The sequence below is a fragment of the Chaetomium fimeti genome, assembly GCF_033439085.1.
Source record: "Chaetomium fimeti strain CBS 168.71 chromosome Unknown B0H64scaffold_7, whole genome shotgun sequence".
NCBI lineage: Eukaryota > Fungi > Ascomycota > Sordariomycetes > Sordariales > Chaetomiaceae > Chaetomium > Chaetomium fimeti.
In genome coordinates, this window is record NW_026944335.1 from 897,671 (window position 1) to 915,875 (window position 18,205).

The following is an 18,205-nucleotide window of genomic DNA, read 5'->3' on the forward strand; positions in this document are numbered from 1 at the left end:
ATGAAGAGTCGGGAGCTCCGGAAACCCCGACGTCAATTCAATTGGGAGATCTAGTCAGCCACGGTGGGCAATTGGCGTCCGACTTGGGAAACAGAAACCGGCCACGATGAGATGGTTAGTTTGCAGTTCACTCGTGGAGCAAAGCTGTCACACAAGGAGAATTGAACTGTCGGTCGGTTGCTGGGCGCTCTGCGCTTCCTCGTGGCGCAGCAAAGCCCACTATGTATGTATGAAGACCGTCACGTTGAAAAGGCAGCCGGCAAAGGCCATGCCGAGAAAGGGCGCCAGGACCACGACTTGGCCAGGATTCCACATGCATGTCAGCAGAATGAGCCAATCGGATTGGGTGTTGAACGCGATGCGGTCGCAATTGGGTTGTCGCGCTCAGCCTCACTTTCATCTCCCATCGTCATCAGCTCTAGAGGCCGCCGGTGCTGGAGGTTGTTTCAGGTTGATATAGTTATGTGGTTTGCTCATTTTAAGAGTTGTACCCAGGTACGAAGTATTCGTAACGGTCGGTCGGTTGTTTGTGGCTGGAGATGGAAGCCGCGTCGAATTACGAATCAGATGGTGGGCCTAACTGACGGGCTCAGAAGACGCCAATTCTCGCGTGAACACTTCCTGTTTTGGCCGTTGCGCAGGAGGCAGTTAGCGTCTGACTTTGGGCGAGAGATGTCCCGAGAAGCATTATCATTGGAAGGAAAGATAGAAGGGAGAGGGAGGGGGATGCTCACGAAATATCCATATCTTTTTGCCGTCTTACGTTTCTTGTTTCTTTCGTTTCTTCTCTCCTTCCTTCTCTCCTTCCTTTTCTTATTTTCCTTCCTCTGCTCTCCTGTGCCCCACTCTGGTCGAGGCCAACCTGGAGCCCCACGCAAACAAAATCGAAGCGTTTGAAACTGACGGCGAGTCTAACCGGCGCTAGCTCCGTTGAGAAATCCCCACATTCGGAGGTATCGAAGGAATTGCCGAACCCTGAACAACCGAACGCCGGGTTTCAATCCATCATCCGAACCTCAAAGTTGCCAGGCATCCGCGCCAAAGGTCTATCTTGGACGATAAAATTCGGAATTGTTCTTGTCGATATCTATCAATTTATTTGCGAATACAACAAACCTTGGCTTCCTTCAAGTCTCCTCAAAAGGTCCCTCCCCTCCCGCCGCTAACCCTCCACTTCTCCAAATGTCTCACTCCTGCGTCTCGCATCTGGCCCCGATGCCCTATCAAAACAAGCATGCCCCTGGTGGCTGCAGCCATCCCACCACAACGCTTTGTTTCGTCTTCAGCCTTTCTCCGCCAGATGCTTCGAGTCTTGGCTCCTCGCTGTCGATGACTTAGTTGAAAAGAGTCTAGACTGATCCCAAAGCGCCAACGTCTCTATTGTCTGTGCCATGGCTGTCTTTCCTCGGCTTGTCCGTTCTGCGGTGAACATTTTGATCTCGTGGCGAAACAATAACTGTCATCACTTTTTAACCACTGATGCGTATGCTGTTGTCATGAGGTGACAATGTCCGTAAAACGGGTGATAGTCCCTTACTTCTTTGGCTGGTTGCTTCTCATCCAAGCCCCTATCGCGGCCGTTGCGATTTATGCCTCAGTCTTTATATTTGGCGGTAAAACAGTTCCATTTGTTCTAGCCGTGGTTGCCGTGAGTTTCAGTAGCCCGATATCGAGGAGACCGACGACTAATAACTGGATAGACTATTTTGCACCTATTACTGGGCATATACTGCTACGTAACTCGGTCGAAACCTGGGTCCTACCACGTTTTCGTGATCCTGGCATGGTTAGCCGCCTGCATTGGTCTCTGGTGCGGCCCGTTGTCGTACTTTGCGAGGCTCATTGCCAACTATCGGGAGAGTGAGTGGTTGGCGGAGGGGACAAGCCAGCACCAGGCTTCGACTTGGACTAAAGCCGGATGCGCCGTGTCCGCTTTGAGCATGTATGTGTTCTGTATCGCTCAGGGTAACGGTTGGCACTAACATGTGCAACTAGTTTCATTGATATTATGCTGGCGGCGTTCTTCCTCCTCGCCGTAAGACGGCAGCAGACTCAAGAACCCGAGGAAGAATATTTTACATCTCGCTCCCTCGAAGCTCCTCCACAAGTACGCATCCAAGACACTTTCCAAGCACGATTCCTATTAACGCCTTCCTAGCTCCCACCCTTCACCCCCATCCATCATCACCGCATTTCCTTGCCCTACCCACCTCCCACAGCTACACCACCGAATCGAAACCCGCACCTCTCTCCAACCATCATCCCCGTGGCTCCCGAACGCCAGCCGCAACGACCACAACGACAACAGCCGCCCTCGCCACGGGAAACACACCAAAACCAACGACAACAACCACACCAACCACACCGCCACCACCACCACCACCACCACCAACCTTCCCTCTCCTCCAAACCCCTCCCCGCCCTCCCCCCCTTACCACTCCCCCCCCTCACCCTCTCCCCCACAACCCCCCCAAACCGCATCGCCCTAATCCTCCACCTCACCCACCTCCAAAACCCGCGCACCGGCCACTGGCCACCCTCCCCGGAACTCACCACCCTCCTGCACGCGTGGACAGGCGGGCGCGGGGCCGTGGCGCCCGGGGGACGCGGGGCGACGGCGCTGGCGCACGCCTGCCTGACCGAGCTGTGCGGGCGCGTGTGGGCGGCGCAGCGGGAGGGCCGCGAAGGGGAGGTGTTGAGTGCGGAGGAGTTGCGGGTGCTGGAGGGGGTGGGGTGGGATTTGAGGTGGGTTGAGGGGAGGATTGGGAGGGCGGGGGGGTGGTTGGAGAGGGGGGGTGATGTGTAAGAAAGGGGGAAGGGGGGTTCTGTGCGAAGGGGGGGGGGGATGATTGAAGAAACCGGGAAGGGGGGGTTGTTTTTGGGAGGCAGGAAGGGGAGTGACGGGATGGCGTTTGGGTTCGGGACCGGGTTATAGGATAGTATTGGGAGGTGGATGGCGTTATTGGGGATATTGTTTGTACAGTAAAGGTTTTCCGTCAGCGATGGCAGCGATGTGGCATGTTTGATGATATATGTATATTATGTAACCGACTTTAAGTCGTATCAAATCCGGAAGAGACGGCCATCGAGGCGCCGTTCACGCTGTCACTTTTATTTTAACACTTCGACGGACTGCAAACTATGAGTTCAACATCATTCATTCATTCCAACATAACTCACATCACACCAAACACACACAACAACAAATCCTTCGGGTATCCCAAGCCCACCAAGCCGTCTCTCTACTCCTACGCAACCCCCTACCCATCAAGAGCCCTGCGCTGCTGCTGCCCCTCCCACGTCTTCCGACACACCTCCTTCATAAGCCGCTTCGGCGCCATCCGCCCCGTCATCAACTCAAACGCCTCAATCGCCATCTCCGCCACCACCTCCAGCCCATCCACCACCACCCACGGCGGCGACATGCTGTCCCGCAGCGCACGCATCTGCGCGACCAGGGGCGTTACCGGGGGCTCATACGCCAGCTACAACACACACACACATAGACATGTCAGCAAAGTGCACCACCCCAAAACGAAACAAAACAAACCCAGAACAAGAGAGGAACAGCTTACCTCAACCACCACACCGCCGGTCGGACTCCTGAGCCAGTTGAGCGGCATGACGAAATCCGCCGGCGGGCTGCCGTCCGCGCTCGTCGCCGGCACGCACGAGACGACAATGGTCGGCAGCTGGAAGCCGGCGGGCCAGGGGACGTCCAGCGAGGTCAGCACGCGGCACACCTCGACGGCGCCGGCGTCGTTCACGCCGCCCGGGGGGGGCCACCGGTTCCCATTCACCGGCTGCTGCTGTTGCTGTTGCTGCTGGGCAGCGGACGCGAGGGCGGCCTGGCTGGCGGCCCAGGCGTTGAAGTGGGCGGCGACGTCGCGGGCGCGGTCGGCGGAGCGGTTGTAGACGAAGACGTGGCGGCAGCCGAGCTGGTAGAGGGCGTAGATGGCGGCGCGGGCCATGCCGCCGGCGCCGACGACGAGGGCGGCGGTGCGGGAGGGCTGCACGTGGTTGCGCGGGCTGATGGCGCGGCGCAGGCACGTCAGGATGGAGCTCCAGTCGGTGTTGTCGCCAAAGAACTCGCGCGCCGGGCCGGCCTTGTTGCGCGAGTTGGCGTGGTCGAGGATCGCGCTCGTGCGCCCGCGGAGAGGGAGGAGGACGTTGACCGCGCCGATGGCCGTCGCGTGGTGGGACTTGACCTTGAGGTGGGGCATGATGGCGACTTTGAAGGGTGCCGTCAGGCAGGCGCCGCCGAAGGCGTCGGCGGAGCAGATCTCGTTGAGCGAGTCGAGCGTCGAGCAGGGTACCGCCTGGAAGGAGTGCGGCATGTAGGCGAAGTCGTAGGCGGCCGCGTGCATGGCTGGTGATAGGGAGTAGGAGACGTGCGAGCCGAGGACGTAGTATTGTAGGGGGTCTAGCAGGAACTGGCGGAAGAGGAGCTCGAAGGAGTGGGATGAGTTGGAAACGGTTGCGAGGTGGTCACGCTCGTTTTCCATGTCTGGGTGCTTTACGGGGCCAAGGATACGGGTTTGCAGCGGGGTGCGCACGCCCAGTACGGAGAAGTCGTAGGCGACGAGAGGGGGCTTGGGGTCGGGTATGGCGTCGCGGAGGCGCTTCCTGAAGTCGTCGAGATACTCGACCGGGCTGTCGTTGGAGCAAAAGCGCACCATCCGGACAACGTCGCATCCGAGGGCTTGGGCGCGCCGGTAGTTGTCCAGCTGCTGCTCGTCCTGCCAGGGAAGGGCCCCGAACCCCATGTACCAGTAGTTGCCGATGATCTTGGATCTGCCCCGGCGCCGCATGACGCCGTTCACCAAGGCCTCGTCGCGTTGTAGGTCAACGCTGACGTAGTCGACACCGAGGCGGACACCTAGCTCTAATAGCTCAGCATCCATCGTGTTTTTCTCGTCTGGCGGCCTTCGGCGCTCTCCGCGGGGGTTTTCCTCGACGTGGTAGATAATCGGGACGCCCAATTTCCTCCTTATCAAAGCGACTTGCCGTGCGATGATATTCAGGAGGTCGTCAGGCCAGTGGTCAATGATAAGCTCGACGCAGTCGCCCCTTGCCTCGAAATCTTCCCATTCTAAGTCCATGTCCATGAGATAGGATAATCGGAGCCGCAGAGAATATGAGTAGGAGCGAAACTCTGGTGGAACAGCGGCGACGGAGAAGGGGCTTTCCAGCCATGCTTTGGCGGCACCGCGGCCTGTGATAATGTCGAGGAATCTTGCAAAGCTTTCTTGGACGGATAGGAGTTTTGAGGGTCCAGGGTGGCGGCCGCTCATAGGTGTACTCGCCCCGGAAGTAGCCCCTGAGGAGGAAGGGGGGGTGGAAGGGTCGTAGAGGTTGTAGTATTCGAAATTGGAGCAGTTCCTATGCTTCCCGTCGGCTTCTAGCAGCTGCTGAGCGTCCCCCGCATCCATCAGACGGGCGATCTGTTCCTTCTCGCGGTGTACGTACACCACGGGGTTTGTCCTCGAGTACAGCCGCAAGGCATCCTGGGCCTCTTCACTAAAACTGCTCATGCCGCACTCGATGATGCACCCGGACCGGTTCGTGTCCAGCATGCGCTTGAACACCTCGATGTTCTGGCGGGCGAAGTGGTCTCTTCCGTGCTTAGCCAGATACTGTCCCCGGGATAGCCCTGTAACCTTTTCGAAATAGTGGTCCTCAGTCACCAAGCGCCGCCGGAGATGGAGGGCGCCCATGAAGCCCAAGGTGCGCTTGCCGGCCCCCCGGCAGCCGACGAGCACGATGGAAGCATTGGGTTCGAAGACGCGTTCATTCCTAGGCGGTGCCATCTTCGGGTACCCTAACCGTGATGAATGCGCGTTACGGTCGAGAATGTTTTGCCTTCAGTCGACGCTGGGCGTGTATTGATGGTTGCCAGGTTGGTGCTTGGTCAGGTGGTCCCGGGGGGGTGATTCAGTCACCTGAAGTTGCGTCGAGGGAGAGGAGGGACATTGCTTCGTTGATTCAGGTGAGACGGGGAAGAACATGGGAGAAGCTACCTATGTTTGAGATCAATTATTTGATTCCCGCCTCCCATGCCGTCAAAATGAAGGCCGAACCGGTAGTCCCCCGTCCTGACGTTGAATTTGTCGGCAGATTAGTCGGGATTGTCTAACGGGGAAAAATGTAGACCCTGCTGTCGATCCCCGCTGCCGTTCCATGCCCCACTGCCTCAACTCGATTCCCGGCTTTCGGGGGAGTGGGTCCCCCCGCTTCGGCGCCCTGTAGCTGCCCCAGGTTGAGTCTGGAACATCTGCTGTGTCGCTCTTTCCAGTGAGGATGCACCAATGACTTGCCACTGTCGACAGATTCCCCTTTCTCGCTAAACTTGAAGTTGAGATGTCGTGTTGCATTCGGCCGTTAGGTAACCCCCGGAGCCAGAGCTGAAGTCTTCCGTAGCACCGGTCCCACTTTTAAGCCGGCGCCCATAATTTTGCTGAGTGAGTGGCTGCCCGTTTGACGAACCCCACGTCTGGTTCGGCTCAGCCAGAGGTTTCTCCAACCAAACCGGCGAGAGAGCGTGAGAGAGGCTTGAACTTCGGCTCAGGTCCACGTTGCATCGTCCGATTGCCCCTCAGCCTCATTTATTTTCTTCACCTCAAAGATTGCCCTCGGCCGTATGGACTTAGTTTACCGTGGCCTAAGATGGAGCTAGCCTCAGAAGAGCCAGCAATTGGCGGTCAATCGACGCAACGGCACAACTCACAACAAGTCAAACAACAACAACCTACAGCTACACCACCCTCCAATGCGGCTCCGGCTAGCGATGCCGGGGCCGACGCCGGGAGTGAGGCGCCCATAAACCCACGCAAGAGGAAGAAGGCATCCCGGGCGTAAGCTACTTCTCGGATTAATCACCCCCCCTTCCATCTTGTTTACTTACTCACCCCCAACTGAACTAACCCCCCACACCCAGCTGCGACTTCTGCCACGTCAACCACCAGCCGTGCGACAACGGCAAGCCCAAGTGCGGCGTGTGCACCAAGCACAACAAGCCGTGCCTGTACCTGCGGCCGACCAAGCGGCGCGGCCCGCAGAAGGGCTACCGCACGGCGCTCAACACCTACAAGGAGAGCGCCGCCGCCTGGGGCGCCGTGCTGGGCGCCATCCCGGGCCTGGACGCCCTCGTCGAGGGCCACCTGCGCGGCGCCGCCGGCAACGCCGTCGTCGCCTCCATCAAGGACTCCAACCAGCAGGACGCCCTGATCGCCAAGTGGCAGCAGAGCTCCGTCTTCAAGGCCTTCTTCGGCCACAACGGCCCGCCGCCGGCGCTGGCGCAGTCGGCGGCGGAGGAAAGGGGCGGCGCAGGGTTACGGGGGAGTCCTGCTGTTGTTCCGCTGTCGGAGGAGGCCGAGGAGGACGAAGAGCCCGGGTACGAGACGCCGTCGGTGCCGGTGCCGGTGCGCTTGCCGCCGGTGAGCAGGGTGTCGCAGCCATCGACGAGTCGGCGGAGCCAGTCGGTGTCGAGCTTCCCGCCCGCGCCAGAGCTGAAGGCGCTACCCGCCGCGATGGGCCCGCCGTCGCCGTTCCAGCCGAAGGACTCGCTGTCGGATCTCGTGGCCAAGGACGCCGCACAATCGTATGGACCTCTCCATCTTTCATTACCTAGCTTCGATCTAACCGGGTGTTTTGTTTAGGTCAACGCGAGCCGCGCAAACGCTGGCTTCACTTGGGTTCGCGCCGGACGAGACCATCGCCGATTTCTACACCATGGGCTCCAACCCGGAGCCGATCCCGGAGCCCAACGATGCCGACTTTGACCCTTCCCTGGGCAGCGAAGCGGAGCAGAGGGCGTATTACGAGCTGCTCATGGGGCGGGCGTTTCCAGGCTGAACTGTGTACCGCCATTGCACCGATGTACAGTCGATTAATCAACCTGGCCACGGCTTCGTTGAGATGTGGCCTCATCCGGTCCCCGAGAGGTTCCCCGAGAGGTTCCCTGTAGGATCTGGAGCTTCCCCGTCGTTGGATGTGTAAGACGGTGGATGGTTGGGTATGATCCTCCACTCAATTGTTCAATCTCGAGGCTAACCAGTGGCAGGATAGATAATGATGTGCGAATTGATACCCGCCGGTATGGCAACTCTGGAATAGACCAAAGGACAGCAATGTTTCCGAACCAGGTCCTCCTCAGTGAATGTGTGGTGAAACCGCGGGCCACTTAAGTTTCACAATTCGCACGATTCAACGTCAAACGCCTCGAGTCCATGTTGGCTTCAAAGTGATAAATTACTCGAAGCCTATCTCTCGTGGGTATATTCTGCGCCACTTCTCCTCGGGGAGAATGCGCCAGGTACCCCCACAGAGACAAATGCCCGCCTTGCCTGATACCGCAGGAATGCAAATAAAGATAACAAGTTGAGGTACTGTGTGTCCCCTCAGTGCCGTGAGGCAGTCCAGTTCCCATCCCAAAGCCCGTCCATCCGAAAAGCCATAGTATGCATACAACACCCGCTAACATGCTTCAAAGAGAACACTCGGAAAGAGAAAATAAGGAGAAATGAGACAAGTCCACCGAGTACGGAATGAACGTCCTTCTAAGAATGAATGCCGGCCAGGAAAAAAACAGGCAGCTCAGCCAGAAAACGAAGCGAACGAAGCAAAGGGATCAAACCAGCTCAAACCAGCTCAAACCCACCCTCCACCTCCCTCATCTCCTCAACCCCATCCCCATCAGCCGCAGCCGCCGCCGCCGCAGCCGCATCCCTCTCCTTGGACGCGCCCCTCCGCAACACAGCCCTCGCCCGTCGACCACTTACAGCGTCCCCATTCCCATCCAGCACCTCGTACTCGCGCTCGACGAGGCGCTCGGTATCGCGCCCGGCCGTGTTCTTGACAAACACCTCGAGCGTGAGGGGGCGGCCGGGCGTGTCGGCCCGGTCGAAGCTGTACAGCACCTCGGCGTCGGCGGACGGCGCCGTGGCGGGGGCCGGGAACAGGCCCCGCGGCAGGTCTACCGGTAGGGAGGCGGCTTCGATCTCCGTCTGGCAGTGCATCTTGCTGCGTCGGCGGGCTGGGGGCATTTCTGAGGCGGAGCGGGTCTTGACGATGTTTTGGGACATTTTGGCGCGGTGGTACCTGTTTTTTGGGGAGGTGGGTGTTAGTGATGGGGGAGGAGGTGGTGGTTGTGGTGGAGATGGGGGGGAGGGCATGTGCTTACGCCTCGCTGGGCCGCTTGTTTGGCCTGCACTTGGCGAACATGTGGTCGGGCGCCGTGGCGCCGGTGCGGAAGGTGTCGTCGCAGCTGTTGCGGTCGATGCCGGCGAGGTATCGGCTGCCGTGGGCCCACTTGACGTTGGAGTCCTTGCCGCGGCGCCACTCCTTGTTGGCGGACCGGAGGTCGCGCTCGTACTGGGTGGAATCGGCGGCCATGGTGATGGATCGAGCGGGTGAAATGTTGGGGTTATTGGGTTTCTCTGGGAGTGTCTCGGATGCTGCGGGCATACGAGAGTGGGAGGCTTGGTAGCTAGGTGATGATGCTACCGGATGGATGAAGGCCGAGCAGCTGGAAGTTGGTTGTGGAAGAGGTGTCCGGTTTGCACAAAATGTTTGGGGGATAGTTATGCCCCAGGCCTTTGAGAGGATGGTAGGAAGCCGGAAGAGGGCTGGGTCCTTCTTCTTCCTTCGGTGGCTGTCAAATGTGACAGCGGGGTTGCCGACGGTTTCTTCTTTGTGTGACGAAGAGACAATACCGAGCTTCCTTTGTTACCGCAGGCTTGAGCTCGTTTTAAAACGAATGGTTGGCCTCTTTCGGTCGCCGGCCGGGTGACTCAGAAAGGTGTGGTTCCAGGGGTGAATGACACGAGCGTCCGAATTGATAGCGATAAGCGATGCCGATATGACAGAAGAGCAGCGGCTGCAGGGGTTGCTTGCGGTGAGGATAAACCGATAAAGAAAAACAATAGTGTGTGGATAATGAGCAGTTTAAGATATTTGGATGAGTGATTTGTCTTATTTGAAGTTGCAAAGGAAGAGATTTGAGACAAGACGAGAACGGCGCAGAGAGGTTATAACAGCTTCACGGGACTTATCGGACTGGCTTTGGGATGCCGGAGTGGCAGCTGATAGCAGCAAGGCTCAGCAGGGGTGGCGTATCTCCAACTGTGGGGCGGCCGGCAAAGTGACAAGTGACGCCAGCCCGGCGTATGACCAACACCGCGACGGGTACGAGGAGAGGCAGCTGGCAGCATCTCAGCCAGGGGTGTGGAGCTGATGAGGAAGGGGCGGGTGACCAGGCCGGTTCTTGGCTTCCGACCAGGCGTTGGTCCTGGCTGGCCCTGGCTGACTCCGTGCCTTTGTTCCCACGGTTCCGTTCGCCGATGACGAGATGGGCCAGGAAGGTTCTCGCAGCAGGGCAGCCGGCTCGATTACGCAACTTGTTTTGCCCGCTCTGAAACAAACGGACCCCGATACCTCTCCGCATTCATCGCCAGGCCAACTCACACAAACGGAGCTCAGGGCGGCCATCGTCATCCCAAGTTCGTTAGCATCCCCCTGCCTTGGAACTGGGCCGAGGCGATATCCATGATAGCGCAGTTGCAAGCACATATGATAGAGAACAGTTCCCAGCGCGAGCTCGCTCAGGGCATCGGATGTGGGCCACCCTGATTCATGCGTCGCGCCGTGGATGCAAACGGGAGAGATGGGATGCCTGACGCACCTCCCATTAGTCGCGCTTCATCTTTGCTACTTGCCGGTCACACCGGACCAAGGCGGCAGTGCGAGTCGCGTAGCAAGTCGACCACTCCATGGCTGCCTCCTTTGCCCGTGTGTTGGTTTCGATTATCAATGGCCGTGGCCTTGGGGCGAGGCACCCGAAGAGGCGCCCGGAGACGGCCGCAATTGCTCAACGCGGTGCCGCTCGATGGGCAACATGTCCCAGCCCCGAGCTGCGATTGGTGAGCCCTGGTGTTGTGGTGGGCAGGTTGACGAGTTGGAGACGGGACTCCCCAGACGAGGCTCTAAATTGCATGCAGCGGGTGGTGGAGACCTGCAGGAACCCCCCCACCGTCCCCAGAGATACCCGCCGCGTCACGTCACTGCCATCGCCGCTATCTGCCTCCTGTTGGTCTGCGGTTGGATCATTGGCAAAATCCTCGGCTTGCACCATCTCCTCGCATGGTTCTCTAGGTAGGATCCTATCATCGTTCCCCGGGATTTACAACGGTGGGGAAGGGGGGATGTTCAGACGCTGTTTCCGGTCCCTGAACTTCCGGCAGGCACTTCCTTGCCTGTTATTGCGGGGTTGCATGGCGGCCGTGATAAGCTGATATGCTTGGATGGAAGCACGAATTCCGGCGCCCAACCCCAACCCTCGCCCTCCCAATGCAATGAACGATCGAAACACTTCAACACCAGCATTTCCGGGATCCTCAGGTTATGTATGTACCTGTGTAGATACGTTCAATGATACATCTATCTATATGGGTATTGGTGAGGCTTCAGGGGTGTACTCTGGAATTGCCTGGTGGGTTGACCGCCAACCCTGAGGCGACCAGTCTTCCCCGCTCTCCATAAACTCTCTTGGAGGAGGGGTTATAGAATATCTGACCAGCACGTAGTGGCCGAGGGAGACCACAGGACCTGCTTGCCGGCGAACCATGGTGACGCATAGACGCCATGGGATACTAACCACGACGTGGAAAAACAGCTCGGTATCTCCATCCAACAATATATCATTGACCCTTTTCGCCTCGCCATACTTCTTTGCCACCATCATGAGGACGTCAGCTGGTTCAAAGCGCCTTTCGTTCAGGTGTCGCGCAAGAAGTGTAGCCGTTTCTCTTCCGGAAGCCCACCGAGGTTCCGACGCTTCAAGTTGTTCAAGGGTCCAGATAAGTACGTTTCCAGCCAGCTGAGTGATTGGCAGACACAGGTCGGATAACCGTAAGTGTGGCATTGGATCGTATTTGCCAAGAGATCCTCTAAACAGCAGAAACGATGCAGTATCTCGAATGACCTCTTCTTCGGATTTCTGGTAGCATGGGTAGAATGTCTCCGGGTTGCATGCATCCTCTGACATGCCGAGCAAGGCGTAGATTCTGTCCCGGACTAGAAAAGACTGGCTGTCTGCGAATTTGGCGAGAAGGACGTGTAAATGGCGATTTGATGACCACCAGGTATTTTGTCGAATTCGCGGCATGATGTCAAGGACCGCTTGAGTGTGCTCATTGACGGCGAGTTTCATCAGAGAGGGCATCAAGGCGAAAGTTCGTGCCGGACAGGAACCCCGCCCACACAGAACCCTAGCCGTCCTCGCGTTGGCAACTTCCTGGAGAATCCTGTCCAATAATATCAGCTCTTACACTTTCTGAGAGTAAAGAAAATAAGTCGAGGTCGGCATACCACACCCTCTTGAACCAGGGTCTTGTTAGGAGCTCTGTGAGAACTTGTTTCGGCCACGATAAGTCTGGCCACCGCTGGCTTATGGACTGATGGCAGAGGCTCATCCAGTCCTCCTTGTTTCCCGATGCCAGGGATTCGGTGGCTTTGTTGTCTATCCAACTAAAGGATTGCAGAAGGGTATCGGTGCCCTCGTGACCGGGGCCAAGCCAGATGAGCACTTCCTCTGCGCCTTTGTATATGTATCCCATCTGCTTAACCTGATGGCCCTTCTCTCGCGGGTCTTTCTGGTTAATGCAGATGGCGTCCACCCAGAGGAAAATATTTTGATCTGGACGCCGAATGTGCCGTAGAGCCGAGTACAGATTCTCTGTCAAGCTGATCTGATGCCCGTCCACGAGGACAAGGGGAAGACCGGGCTGTGGTTCATGCTGAAGGCCTCCCCAGTTGTACGACAGAGCTTTGTACGGAATGCCCTTTTCGGTTTGGAGGTACGATTCACACAGCTCGCAGATGATGTCCTCTCCCGGCCACCCTTTGCGGATGTACAAGAGTCGAATAGACGACTCACTGAGGTCGAGCGGCGTGTATGGGAAAGTGGCCATTGGCTTGCGTGGAGCCCCAGGATAGGTAGGTGAAGAAGCAAATGTATCACCAGAGTTGGTCGGAGAACTTTGGATTTGACTTGGGAACGTTGACTACCTATTGGGCTCGTTCCCCTCTTATTTTCTCCCACTATGCCACCACAGTTGGGGCCGCCGATGCGTGCTTCTGCACTGCCCCCTGTTGTCATTGGCCAGTGCAACCATGCTCATGAACATTTTGAGCAACGTGAAGCGGCCGCTCACGAAAGCTTTCCAGGTTACGGTAACTCGAGTTTGACCAGCATACTTATGTGCTGCGGGGTTAGAGATGGAATAATACAATTGAGCCACCCATGGTTTCCTCACCTCTTGATATGCCTCTTGTCTTGTCCTCGAACAAATACATGAGATGGACGAAAGGCCTGGACTGCTAGTGGGGATGTTCTCGGTACACGGGCACTCGGGCAGCAAATTATTATCCTGAAACCCATTTTTGGGTTGGCTCAGGCTGGCTTCAAGAGTTCAATTGTCATGGAAGCTGAGAGGGTCAGAGGTGCGCTGTGGAGCCTTTTGCAGTGGCTTTCGAACTGCTGCTGATCAGGCAGTGATGTCATTCGTTCAAGGCGCGCTGGAGCATCGCTGGGTGGGCCCCGAAATTTGAAGCCAAGACTTCCCGGCCACAGGAAGGCGACACCTTGATGGCAACGCGACCGAAACATCGCCATTCGAGTCCCTCAAACTAAACCAACAAGTCGCCCACCATGCCCTCCGACAAAGCAGCCTACCTAGCAGCACACTACCTCACATCCAGCAGCAAACCCTCATCATCCTCCACCAAAAAGCGCAAGCGCAAGCAACCCACCTCCTCCTCCGGCCTCCTCATAACCGACGACGATGAAACCGGCTGGGGGGGCAGCGCGGCCCAAAACGACGCCGAAGACGATGACGCCCCGCTCACCGTAGCCGGCGCGACGACCGACTTCCGCCGCACCAAGAAATCCGGCTGGAAATCCCTCGGGGGCGGTGGCAGCAGCGCCCGCCCCAAAGACACGACCCCCACAGCCGGGGACGCCGACGCAGACGCCATCATCGCCTCCGCAGCCGCCGAGTCCGCCGCCGCCGCCGCCGCCGAAGCCGCCGAAGACCTCGACCCTTCCGCAGACGCGTCCACTCCACAGATGATGTCCAACGGCGCGCTCGCCGGCCTGCAATCCGCCTCGGCACTCACAGCCCAACTCCGCAAGCGCCAACAACTCGAAGCAGCCGAGCTGGCAGAGCTCAAGGCCGCCGCGGCTGCCGCTGCTGCCGCCAACAACACCAACACCACCGCCGACAGCAACAACGAAACGGAGGTGATCATGCGCGACGCGACCGGCCGGCGCGTGGACGCGTCGCTGCGGCGCGCCGAAGCGCGGCGGCAGGTCGCCGAGGCGGAGCGGGCGGAGCGGGCGCGGCGGGACCTGCTGACGGGGGAGGTGCAGGCGGCGGCGGTGCGGGCGCGGCGCGAGCGGCTGGAGGAGGTCGCGCTGCAGCCCGTGGCGCGCGGTAAAGATGATACGGAGTTGAATGACGCGCTGAAGAGGGAGGAGCGGTGGAATGATCCGATGGCGGAGTTTGTGGCTGCTGATGACGGTGGTGGTGTGGGACAGCAGTCGTCTGGGGGGAAGAAGAAGGCGGCGGGGAGGAGGCCGGTGTATAAGGGGGGTGCGGCGCCGAATCGGTATGGGATACGGCCTGGGTATCGGTGGGATGGGGTTGATCGGGGGAATGGGTTCGAGGCGGAGCGGTTCAAGGCGCTGAATCGGCGGGAGAGGGATAAGGGGTTGGAGTATGCTTGGCAGATGGATGTGTAGCGAGGGTGTCACGACAGGTAGCCTTGGGCTGGCAAAGGGTTGGGTGATGTGGTTGTGATTACACGTTGCAAAGGTCAGTGGCTAACAGGAATGAATGTGGTCATGATATGATGCGAGGTGATATCTCATTCTGAAGTGCCATAGACGACCCTCCCTCAGGATTACTAAAACGACGTTTCGGGCCGTGTCGCTCATGACCCTAATTTCAAAACTCGGATTGCTTCCCCGTAACCGAACACCAATGCCATTCTAGAAACCACCTGGCAATCAACGGAAACCATTTCATCCTTCAACCTCTGTGCATGGGCCGCCGCTCAGCCGAATCGGGCCAAGTATACCTGCCTCTGAAACCAAATCTCTGGGCCATGGCATATTCGACGGCGCGATAGCGTTCCAGTAACGCTACCTAACCGGACTTGGGCCGTAGAAGCTTGTCCGCCCCGTAGACGCCGTGGGCCTTGACCATCTGTACCCACTGCGTGGTGTTGATGTTGCCAGGCTTGTTCACGCGTCCCTGGAACTTCTTCATGAGATTGGACAGACTGATGCCCTCCTTGGCATACGGAGCCAGGGCCTCGGCAATTTCCCTGGGCTGGATGATATCGGGAGCCTGGCCTGGGGGTGGTGACCCGCTGGGAGTCGCAGCACCGGGCTTGGGTGCTCGGTTTGCTAGGGTGACGGGGTCAGCACGTTCCGAAGCTATGGTGAATGAACCCATTGACTCACCTCCTGGGGCGGGGCTGCCAGCCCTTGAACCTGAAGGCGTCGCGCCCGGCCGCATTCCCGCCTTCACCTTGAGCTTCTTCTTGAGCTTGGCGCCTGCATCCGATCCCTCGCCCGCCGTAGCCTCGCCATCGCTCATGGCAGCGCTCACCGGCTTTGGCCGCCCGGGGATCGGAGTCCCCCCACGGCTAGGGGCAACGGATGCTTTTCCGGTTTTGAGCTTCTTACGAATGGCTTCGTTGTCGCTCGACTCGGACATGTTGGGCGAACCGGCCCGCTTTAGCTTGCCCTTTTTGAGTGCATCGACCGTTCTCTGTTTCCCAGAGGGTGTCGTATTGCCCTTCGTGTTCGACCCAGAGGCACCTTGGTCTTTCTGGCTGGCCTTTTTGCCCTCTTCATCCTCCTTGTCTGACTCCTTTTCCGATTCCTCGTCTTCGGAAGCCTAGTACGTGTTAACAGCGAACGGAAATACCTGTATATCACAACTGTACTTACCGATTCGTCAGTGAAGGGGTTGTTCTGGTCGGAACCAGACTCCAGATCATCATAATCCTGCCCATGTTCAAGCTTCTTGAGGGTCTTGACGGTCTGTTTGCCCATCATTTTGCTTCGGATCTTCTCCAGCTGCTCCTCCCGCTCCTGTTTCTCGACCTTTTCCTCCTCACCGGCGCCAAAAGTGTTGGCTCCTACCTGCTCGCGGCGGATGCGGTCCTTGGCGTCCTTTGCATCTTCATCGTCATCCGCCTCAAAGTTGGGCGCCTCGTCATCGTCCTGAAATTCATCACCTGACATGTCAAGCTCAAAGTCATCCTGTCTCTCGGTCCTGCGCGCCATGCGCGAAGTGGCGCTCTCCGTCTTGACACGCGTGGGCCCGCCCAAGAACCGGCGCGTCTCGCTCTTCTCTCTCTCCATGAGCTCCTGGTCTTTCTGCTTCATTACCCAGCGCTTGATCTCCTTGACCTCGTACATCATCTTCTCGGCATCGTCGAGAGAGAGCGTATCAAACTTCGGCTTTTCGTCGAACTTGTAGTACCGCTCGAGCGGAATCATGCGGAAGCGCGCGCCATCGATAACTAGCGCAACGTTCAGGTCCGACAGGCTGGCGATATACGAACCGACCCACACGCCCGCCTTGCCCTCGGCGTCCTCTAGGTGCCACGGCCAAGTTTCCTCATAATGAATCTTGGATTCCTTCTTCTGCGCATCCGAGTTCCTCCCGTAGAAGGCGGTTGGCTTCTCCTTCTTGTTGTTTGGCTTGGGTTTCGGTTCGTTGGCTCTCGCAACAGGAGCTATCTGTGCTTGATCTAAGGCCCGTTGCGCCTCCTTGTCGGCCTTGAGCTGGCGGGCACGCTCAAACTCGGCGGCCTCGGCGGGATCTACGGGTGTCGACTCCTCCTTCATAACCATACGGTGGGCAGGCGGAAGTCTCGGGTCGCGGCGCAGCAGGGTGACTGGGCGCGGGAACTGGTCCTGGTTTGTGATGTCCACTACAGCATCCGCCTTCCCCTTGCTCGCTTCTCCTTTCGCGTTGCTTAGGCGCATTATATGGTGACGCAGACCCTCCAGGAGTGACCGCTTGGTCATTACCAAGGGAAAGTCTTTGTAAGTAGCTGGCGTTTTCTCCGTCCAGCCCCCGTTCTGTTCCCGGATTTGCGCCAGCTTGCGCATTCCGGGATCGCTCAGGTCATTGAGCACAGGCAATTCTTCCTCGTCTAGATCGCCTTTTCCTAGGCCTTGTCTTTTATTTGGTGGTTTCGAAAATACGGGCTGCGGCCTCTTTTTCTTTCTTGCCACGAGGGGATTGGCAGAAGCTGGTTTCCGAGGAGCGAACTGGGGACGACCAGGTGGGCGCGGGGGGCCATTGCCCGCTGGAGGAGGAGCGCTCATGACGGGTAGCGATTCAATCGAGTCTGCTCGATACAGCCTGGGGTGGATGGGGACAGTAAGTATTTTCCAACCTGAAGTGGTTGGCGGAGAAGGTCGTCCCTCAGGCAAGGCGCGTCGGCATAAGTCGCGTGGTGAAGAGAAGTACGTTTGTTACCCAAGAGAAATAAATGGTAGGGACTCGATTGGAATGTACCGCCGAATAAATACTGATCGAGAGTGAGAGTGTGGTCGTTGGGGGAGAATTGGTATGACGGATGGGGCAGGCAACGAACGGGCGATCGCAGTGAACATTGCAGGTAAGAAAGGAAAGCTGGGGTTGTTTGCGGCAATGACCGAGCGAACAAACCGGCCGAGAACAAAGGGCCCACTGAAAAGCAGCCGCACAGCATGCATGTGCACAGACCAATCTTGAGCCCGGCGGATAACCAGACTATGCCCACCTCAAGAGGGAGGAAGGTACAGCTCCATTACCATTCACAATACTGGCCCATTGTGTACCTTCCCCTTCCTGCAGTGCCTGCCGTAATATCGCTCGGGGCCCTACCCCAGATTGTTCCGGCCTAGAACAGGCCAGTGCCACGTTCGCTCGCCGGGCCTCGACTCCAATCCCGAATCACCGACCCACATCCACCCCGAACAGCGTCCATGAAAGTCAGTTCCAGCTGCACCGCCAGGTTGTTTTACAATTTCGAGGCTTTCGCCCATGGGAATGGGATTGGGGTTGAACTCAAATGCGCAATGTAGGCGGCTATAATTTTTTTTCTGAGCAATCGTCCCGCATCGCTCGGTCCTCAG

At 58.0% G+C, this 18,205-nt stretch overlaps 8 protein-coding genes across 8 annotated transcripts; 4 read left to right on the forward strand and 4 right to left on the reverse strand.

Moving 5' to 3' along the window:
* The first annotated feature begins 54 nt into the window (after positions 1 to 54).
* On the forward strand, positions 55 to 1,040 carry B0H64DRAFT_227061 (uncharacterized protein). The gene has a single exon (XM_062799668.1). It carries the CDS (start codon positions 226 to 228, stop codon positions 895 to 897), a length of 672 nt encoding a protein of 223 aa, XP_062655851.1. The 5' UTR covers positions 55 to 225; the 3' UTR covers positions 898 to 1,040.
* A 383-nt stretch (positions 1,041 to 1,423) lies between these two features.
* Positions 1,424 to 2,806, forward strand: B0H64DRAFT_467119 (uncharacterized protein; the record flags this gene model as incomplete). The annotated part of the gene is made up of 4 exons (XM_062807705.1): positions 1,424 to 1,648; positions 1,701 to 1,942; positions 1,996 to 2,107; positions 2,159 to 2,806. Exons 1-4 carry the CDS (start codon positions 1,508 to 1,510, stop codon positions 2,804 to 2,806), a joined length of 1,143 nt encoding a protein of 380 aa, XP_062655852.1. The 5' UTR covers positions 1,424 to 1,507.
* Positions 2,807 to 3,017: 211 nt separating this feature from the next.
* Positions 3,018 to 5,810, reverse strand: B0H64DRAFT_426475 (uncharacterized protein; the record flags this gene model as incomplete). The annotated part of the gene is made up of 2 exons (XM_062805735.1): positions 3,018 to 3,485; positions 3,576 to 5,810. 2 exons carry the CDS (start codon positions 5,808 to 5,810, stop codon positions 3,261 to 3,263), a joined length of 2,460 nt encoding a protein of 819 aa, XP_062655853.1. The 3' UTR covers positions 3,018 to 3,260.
* Positions 5,811 to 6,520: 710 nt separating this feature from the next.
* B0H64DRAFT_227103 (uncharacterized protein) lies at positions 6,521 to 8,184 on the forward strand. The gene is made up of 4 exons (XM_062799669.1): positions 6,521 to 6,854; positions 6,938 to 7,600; positions 7,659 to 8,014; positions 8,063 to 8,184. Exons 1-3 carry the CDS (start codon positions 6,667 to 6,669, stop codon positions 7,852 to 7,854), a joined length of 1,047 nt encoding a protein of 348 aa, XP_062655854.1. The 5' UTR covers positions 6,521 to 6,666; the 3' UTR covers positions 7,855 to 8,014; positions 8,063 to 8,184.
* Positions 8,185 to 8,639: 455 nt separating this feature from the next.
* B0H64DRAFT_445280 (uncharacterized protein) lies at positions 8,640 to 9,393 on the reverse strand (the record flags this gene model as incomplete). Its single annotated transcript, XM_062806843.1, has 2 exons — positions 8,640 to 9,099; positions 9,182 to 9,393. 2 exons carry the CDS (start codon positions 9,391 to 9,393, stop codon positions 8,640 to 8,642), a joined length of 672 nt encoding a protein of 223 aa, XP_062655855.1.
* A 1,997-nt stretch (positions 9,394 to 11,390) lies between these two features.
* B0H64DRAFT_435113 (heterokaryon incompatibility protein-domain-containing protein) lies at positions 11,391 to 13,041 on the reverse strand. The gene is made up of 2 exons (XM_062806121.1): positions 12,367 to 13,041; positions 11,391 to 12,302 (listed from the first exon to the last, which is right to left on the reverse strand). The coding sequence occupies exons 1-2, from the start codon at positions 12,966 to 12,968 to the stop codon at positions 11,441 to 11,443; spliced, it is 1,464 nt and encodes a 487-aa protein (XP_062655856.1). The 5' UTR covers positions 12,969 to 13,041; the 3' UTR covers positions 11,391 to 11,440.
* Positions 13,042 to 13,708: 667 nt separating this feature from the next.
* Positions 13,709 to 15,003, forward strand: B0H64DRAFT_467127 (putative pre-mRNA splicing protein; the record flags this gene model as incomplete). Its single annotated transcript, XM_062807706.1, has 1 exon — positions 13,709 to 15,003. The coding sequence occupies one exon, from the start codon at positions 13,709 to 13,711 to the stop codon at positions 14,798 to 14,800; it is 1,092 nt and encodes a 363-aa protein (XP_062655857.1). The 3' UTR covers positions 14,801 to 15,003.
* B0H64DRAFT_227135 (uncharacterized protein) lies at positions 15,004 to 17,533 on the reverse strand. The gene is made up of 3 exons (XM_062799670.1): positions 16,019 to 17,533; positions 15,527 to 15,965; positions 15,004 to 15,469 (listed from the first exon to the last, which is right to left on the reverse strand). Exons 1-3 carry the CDS (start codon positions 17,408 to 17,410, stop codon positions 15,207 to 15,209), a joined length of 2,094 nt encoding a protein of 697 aa, XP_062655858.1. The 5' UTR covers positions 17,411 to 17,533; the 3' UTR covers positions 15,004 to 15,206.
* Positions 17,534 to 18,205: the final 672 nt, after the last annotated feature.